A 7,329-nucleotide genomic window follows, 5' to 3' on the forward strand; every position below is an offset into this window, starting at 1 on the left:
GACAGAGAGGTGCCAGAAGCGGTTCCCCAGACTGCCTGGCAGGCCTATCGGTGTCAGTGCACAGCAGACGGATTCACTGGGAATGCTCCTCCCAGCAGGATTACTTCTCTCGGCAGGTAAACAGGGAACAATAGCCTCAAGGTTGAGGCTGGTAAGCAATACACTGAGCTGGGAAAAACCTCCTTCAGAGACAACCATCTCACCACTGCTTCCAGAGAGATGAGGGGAGCAAAGAGCAGACACACACCTTACCTCCAGGCTGCCAGTGCACCCTGCCATCTAATGCACCAGCAGAAACCTTAGGGATTAAGAAGTGGGCACAACATTTCTAACCATGACTCCTGCAGTCCCACCCATCTCCCTCACAGCAGAGTTAGCCCCAGCCACCCCACACACCTACTTGTTTTATTGACATTGGTATCTTCTTAGGCAGTTGTGTGGTGCCTGTTAAGCAGGCTGGTCCTGGAGCACTTTACAGACTTTACGGTGAAGAGAAAAGAGGGAAGCAGTGGGTAAATTCCTGTGGCAAGGGGGATGCAATAGCACCTAGGAAGGAGCAGGTCAGTAATACAGTAGCACACTGAATAACTAAGAGACTAAGGCAGGAGGAATCACCAATATTCCAGGTATTCAGAAAGACACTAATTACCAGGTTGGAATTTGGGTAGGACACCAAACTCCCTTTGTTCTCACTGAAATGCCTGGCAATTTCTGAGCCCAAAGGGACGCAACCATGAGTTTATAAACCCAGAAGACGGCACCATCAGCAGAATAGCTTTTGGGTGAGGTGGCAGCTCAGAGGAAGCAGTACCTGCAGTGAGGTACTCTGTGATTCCTCCACACTGCTGTACGTGGCTCATTGCATTTTTCATCCAGCCACTGGATGAGTCCCACTTGTTTGGGCTGTGAGTTGCACCAAAACCTCTACCAGAATTAGTTTTACGTAAATGTATATATACACATATATATAGTGTGTATACTACATAATTATAGTTAGTTAGCTGTATTAATGGAGCATCTCTCTTCCAGGGAAAGGGGGCAAAAAAGTCACCAGCCAAAAGACCACATTACATGCACCCATCTCCTGCAGAGGGACTACAGCCCTGAAGTGACGAGGGAAAAATGTGAGAGGGGAGCAACCTGCTCCCTTACCCTTCTACCACTGAACTTTCTTAAACTCTTTCCACTGCCTCAAATGGTCCCTGCAGCAGGGGGTGTCTTTTATGGACTTGGCCATACTCCGAGAAAACAAAGCCCAAAAGGTGCTAAATTACTGCCCTCACCATGATGCTGTGCTGACTATGGCTTCAAGGCTGCTTTTCTGGCACCGCGCAGTCCTTTTTCTCCCGCGGGTCAGCCCTACACACCCAACACTGTTTCAAGAGTTGGAAGGGCAATGGAGTTCAGATTTTCCTACTTGTACTGTTTCTTTATAGGTACAACTTCCTTTTACACTGTGCTGCTCACCAAAAAGCCTTAAACTGTTAAAAAAAAAAATGACTCAAACCCACAGAACTCAGAGAAGCTTACACATAAGGAGATTTGAAATAAATTAATAAATGAGAAGCGTTTTTTATTGTCTTCTAAATTATTTTCAGGGGGCACAAAAGGTATTATTTTAACATTCTCTTTTAACCCAAGGGCTGGGAACTTATTTTTTCTTTCTATTAAACTTTCAGATCCTCTCCTATCCAGACGACCCCAGGATGCAAAGTTTTAAAGTATTACCATGTATTAGAAGTTAGTAACACTGATTTTTAGTTATTCTTGCACTGAGTAGCACAGATCTTGTTCATCAGGATACACAATTGGAGCAAAGGAAAGGAAACTTATTTATAAACCTTTTTGCAAATATGTCCCCTTGCAAGAACGAGCCGAAGCGTACGCCCTCGCATAAAGAGGCAGGAACACTGTTTAGAGGATGAGGCATCCCAGGATCCCTGTTCAGCTTCTCTATGGATTTGCCTTGCATTTGTGGGAAGGCTTGGCTCCCAGCCTTACCATCAACTAATCTGCAGGAACAATCAGATGCAAGTTAAATGAAATTGCATTAACTTGAGATGAAAGAGAGTTCATTTGCATTTCTTCTCCTTGGCCTTCCGGTGTGAACACGCAGACTTGCATGCCACCCCCGCATGCAGGTCAGCAGATGCAAAGTAACTTGCTGAAACAAAGCAGCATGAGCATATGCCTTTCTCTTACTTCCTTTATTTCCCTTGCCTCCCTCCTTGATGGTTGTTCCTTTGAACCACCTCCACTCCAGTTCCTTTTCCTCCCCTTCCCTCCTTTGAAGGAAAGGGACAAGACATGTAATGCTTGGGAATGGATTTGTTTATTCTAGGAATGAACCATGAGCACAAAACAGCTTTTGCTCTGTTTAGCTCCCTTCTCTTCTCCATTAATCTCAAGACACTTCCCATGTGCTGGAATGGGCTAGGGGCTTGGCCAGCTTTTCTGTTTTCCCTCTCTCTCATTGGAGAGGCATGGCTGAGTGGACAGCTGACAGCAAGGAGTGGAGTAAGCCAAAACACTCAGAAATACTTGTTTCTCATTGTAGGGGTTTTTTTATCTCCCCTCCTCTGCAGCCCTGAGCACGGCCCCAGCTGAGACAGCCCTCAGTTTCTGGCCTTTGTAGCCCACTGGCACTCTCACGAATATCCCTTCTGACCCTGTCACTCATCCTTCCCCAGTGATGATGCTCAGGTCAGGGATATTAACCCACACGGCTTTTTGCATCAGCGCAAGCAAGTGAGCTAGGCTTCTCACGGAACTGCCAAGAGGGAAGTCGAGCTGCCTGCCTTTCTTGGCGTGCCAGATCACGCAGGCTGGGAGCTCACATGCTCTCTGCTTTTCCTACAGAGGCCAAAAACAACCCCATTGCAGAGCAGTCTACAGGTTGCCACTTAAGGCATACCTCCCAGCAGCAAGATGAGGTCAAACCAGGCTCCTCGAGTATGGGGAATTACACACAGGTCTTTCATTTTCCCTGCTGACTACTATAGAGACTGTAATAGCCCCAGCAGTCAAGAAGAAACAATGCCTCAAAGGGACCTTAGTTTCTCTTGCAACGCTTATTTATGTATTCTATTATGTAACTAATTAATCCAAAAAAAAGTCACCATCATTGCAGCTGTGTTCTTAAAAAAAGCAGCAGCTGCTACTGGATGTTGCAAGCAGCCTCCTCATCTAGAAGAGCATTAAGCAAAATCTGAGTACAATACCCTGCTCTCCCCGGGGGCAAGAAGTGAAATTACTTCTTTCTGGATCCCAGCGGACTTAGGAATGAATTAAATGCTGAATCAAATCATTCAGCCTTGCCAACGTTGGGCATTCACAGGGGTAGAAGAGCTAGGTCCTGCAGAGCTCTAGTTTTGAGTTCAGAGCACCTACAATGAGTAAGACTCTAGAAGTCTGATATTTGAAAGCTGGGCACTCATTTACTAGTGTCTACATTGGATAATCACACCTATTTGCATACCCTGGTTTTTCCCCTTGCCTTCAGTTCTTTATCTGTAAAACACGTGGATGATCACATCCACATCCTGCTGGAGAGTTAAGAGTAAGGATCATAATGCACCAACACCAGTGACAGAGCCTACTTAAGTACCCAAGATACTTGGCTTCTTTCAAGCAGAAGGTTAGATTGTGGAATTTTTTTTTAGCACAGAAACCACTCCTTCTTTGACTTCATTGATTTCTCTTAAGAGACAACCACTACTGAAAATCACTAATTCTTTCTGTCATCAGTCACTGGCAATTGTTATGAGAGATGGATGTTCATAACTGGATGCTGTGGGCTTTAAAGGCATATTATGTCCTTTCAGCTGAAGAGGCCAAGAGCATCCTAGGCTGCATTAGGAAGATCATTACCAGCAGGTCAAGGGAGGTCACCCTTCCCCTCAACTCTGCAGTGGTGAAACATCTGGGGTGATGTGTCCAGTACCAAGTTCCCCAGTAGAGGAGAAATACAGGCTTACTGGAGCGAGTCCAGCACAGGGACAGGAAAATGATTATGGGACTAGAGCATCCATCATACAAGGAGAGGCTGAGAGATCGAGGGCTGCCCAGCCTAAAGAGAAGGCTCAAGGTGGATCTTATCTATGTGTACAAACACCTCACACGAGGTTGTAAAAACGTGGAACCAGACTCTTCTTAGTGAACAGGACAAGAGAAAATGGGCACAAACTGAAATACAAGAAATTATATTTAAACACAATAGAACACTTTTGAATATGGTCAAATACTAGAACAGGTTGCCCAGAGAAGTTGTAGAGTCTCTGTCCTTGGAGAAATCAAAACCAAACTCGACATGGTCTTGAGCAACCTAGTCTAGCTGTCCCCTGCTTTGAGCAGGGGTTTTAACCAGATGATCTCCAGAGGTCCCTTCCAACCTGAACTATGCCACAATTCTGCATTGCTCTGCCAATTGCAAGGAGCACAAAGGCACTTGAGATACATCTTTCAAAGTCTTAATTCAGCTGAAACACAAGAATCTTCTCTGATATCTTGACAAGGAGAAAAATCAATTTATAAGTCATCATTGTACTTAAAAACAGTGGATCATACCTGCACCATTTCCTCAGGAAAGTAGAACAGATATGGCTGCTGTTTGTATTGGTTATAAAACAGTATATATTTAAAAACTTGTCTTCAAAGTCATCAACAGACTAGGATTATTTGTAACATTTGGACAAAACTGCAAACACTTATCAAATCTTGTCCTTAGATGGTTTGTTCTTTCCAGTTCGGTTTGGTCACAGACCAATACTCTCCAGAAACTCACTGTTTATGGACACTCCACACCTCTCAGTTCCCACACTGCCTGCAGACCTGAGTCTCTCTGCTTTCACTCGCACCGTAGTCAGGTGTCAGCAAAGGAACTCTTCGTCTCCACATACTCAAGTGCTGCTCTTTTAACAGCCAGGACACTTTCTGCTGTACCAAATTTCTTTTCATAATCCAGGTAGCGTTTAAAGAAGAATTTCATCTTCTTTGGCGCCAAGCTCAGGTGTATGACCCTCTCAAAGATGTCCCTGCAAGAAACCAAAGTGATTCAGATCACTGTGTTAGTGGCAGCACTCAACACAAGCCCTGTGTCCTGCAAACAAAGAGCACAAGGTCAGGGGAGACATTCAACCTGCTGTGAAGTGCTGGTGCTTGAAGAAAGAGATTCCTGACAACTGGCCAAAACCTCAAAGTAGAAGCCTTCTCTTTGCTTGCAGAACTCTAAGGCTGCTGGTCAACTTAAGCTAAGATCCAGCCACTGTATTTGACCCTGTGTTCATTAAGTGGATGCGGCTGGATCCTTAGAGTGGAAAGCTGGACTTCCTTTTGTCAACTCTCAGAAAAGGAAAAAAAATCAAGTTTCTCCATTTTTATGTTACAAGACACACCAGGGCTTGATCCCACCCTTCAGATACAAGAAGGCAATGCCTCCAGAGGGACAGGTGAACCTCAGTGCAAGTCCTCTAGTTTCTGTCATGCAGGTCACTACTTAAAATTCAGGCCCTCTCTGCCCTGTGGATCTACTTCGAGTCTCCCCAGTCCTGGCAAGGATAAGCCCTTCCACACAGTCCAGTTTTCTTTCTCTAGGCGATAAAAAATTCTCTTTTGCTCTGCTCTGGGAGGCCCTATACAAGTTCATGGTGCAAGATACCTCTGCTCTTTTCAAGTGTTGCTACAAGCACTGTACTCTGCCCCTTCCTAGCCTGCTGCAGCACAACTCACCGTACTTCCTTCTGGCTGCCATGTTTGATCATGATGTCCATGTAGATGGACCAGATGTCTGTCCGCTTGGGATAGGTGTTGAGGGTGCTCTCAAACAGGGCCTTGGCATGTTCTGGGTCCCCAAAACGGAATTCCAGCTGTGCAAACCTTGAAATTACATCCACATCTGGAACAAGTAATGACATGTTAGGGTATCATAGCAGCCCCCTTCCCTATGAAAAAACAGGAGTGATAACTACACAGAACAGAGGCAGGCACAGAGACAGCACCATGTCTACCCAGAGACAAAAGGTGCTGTTATTAAGTGGTTCTGGACCAAGGTGGGATCAGAGTGAGAGAGAGAAGGATCACAGTTCACTTCCCCTTTCAGTTCTCTGCAGGAGACGGAAGTTTATTCTTACATTCAAAACAGATCTTGCAGCATATACAGGCATCTCCACAAACATGGAACTAGACCAAATGAACTTTTCCAGAGGGCTGCAAGCCTCAAAGTCCTCTTTGCTTTGGGTGCTTTGCTTTTGCCCATCACAGCATTTTTTATTACAGGAGAGTTTAGCATTGATATCCAGGCTGAAATCTCCCCTCCCCTTACAGTCAAGTGCAGCATGTTTAGCACCAACTGTTTGCACAGAGCAAGGGCAGAGCTATCGGAGAGCAGCCCATCTACTGGAGACCTGTCAACACATGGTCCACATTATGAATAGGGCGGAGAGTGCTTACGTTCTTTGGTGGGCAAAGCCTTGAGAGCACGCTCCAAAAGCCTGTGTGTAGCCTCAGTCTGGCCTTGCTTCAGGAGGAAGGAGGCGTATTTCAGCCACACAGATTTCTCCTGACGGAAACGCTTCAGCATTGTGTGGTACAATTCTTCTGCTTGCTGGAAAGGCAGAGTTGGGTTACATCACACAGATACATAATAAAGCCTTGTAGCTTTAAAACTCTTGCTCTTGGCCCAGATATCTCCAAACACTTATGAGAGAGAAGCAGTTATCAATAGTTCCTTGTACACTGTCAATCATAACTATTAATCCCAGTTAGGAACAAGACAGGTCTAATGTCTGACAGCTGGAAGATTATACAGCCAGCACTGCTAGTTTACTGGCATGGCTGAATGGAATACGTGCCTGGGATCTGCTTGCACTACTTACCTTGTACTTCTCAGAATTGGCATAGATGTCACACAAATGCTGGAAGACTTTCAAAGGTTCATTGTATTGAACAGCTCTCTCAAAGACCTTCATCAGTGTCTCCTCAGTACCGTACATATTCTCCAAGTTCAGCAGAGCTACCCAGACATTCAACTTCTCCTGTTCTTCCCTTAAAGCAGATGTGAACAAGAATATTTAGCCTTTTACCACCCTTCATCAGCTTTTTGCAAGCCACTCTGCAAAGACTCACTGGCTTGTAGCCTGTCTCCAGGACAAAGGAAGCTGGCGTACTGCTCACTGAAACACCACTTTTGGAATATAGCACAGCAGTTCCTTCACACTACAACTTTTGATCACTGTTGTTTGTAATTAAAAAACACAAGGATGATTCAAGAAAGCACAATATACTTAATCAAGCTGTAGAGATTATTTAATACACAAGGGTGCAGCCCTAAGG

The 7,329-nt window shown here is 45.1% G+C and overlaps 1 protein-coding gene across 1 annotated transcript in view; it reads right to left on the minus strand.

The window, feature by feature from the left end:
* Positions 1-4,614: 4,614 nt before the first annotated feature.
* Positions 4,615-7,329, minus strand: part of PDCD11 (programmed cell death 11) — a 27,166-nt gene continuing 24,451 nt past the window's right edge. Inside the window, 4 exon segments of the mRNA XM_010175394.1 lie at positions 4,615-5,033; positions 5,728-5,893; positions 6,448-6,601; positions 6,873-7,041. Of these exon segments, the coding sequence (XP_010173696.1) occupies positions 4,862-5,033; positions 5,728-5,893; positions 6,448-6,601; positions 6,873-7,041 (661 nt within the window). The 3' untranslated portion in view covers positions 4,615-4,861.

Source organism: Antrostomus carolinensis, unplaced genomic scaffold, assembly GCF_000700745.2.
Source record: "Antrostomus carolinensis isolate BGI_N321 unplaced genomic scaffold, ASM70074v2 scaffold32200, whole genome shotgun sequence".
In the NCBI taxonomy this organism is placed as follows: Eukaryota; Metazoa; Chordata; class Aves; order Caprimulgiformes; family Caprimulgidae; genus Antrostomus; species Antrostomus carolinensis.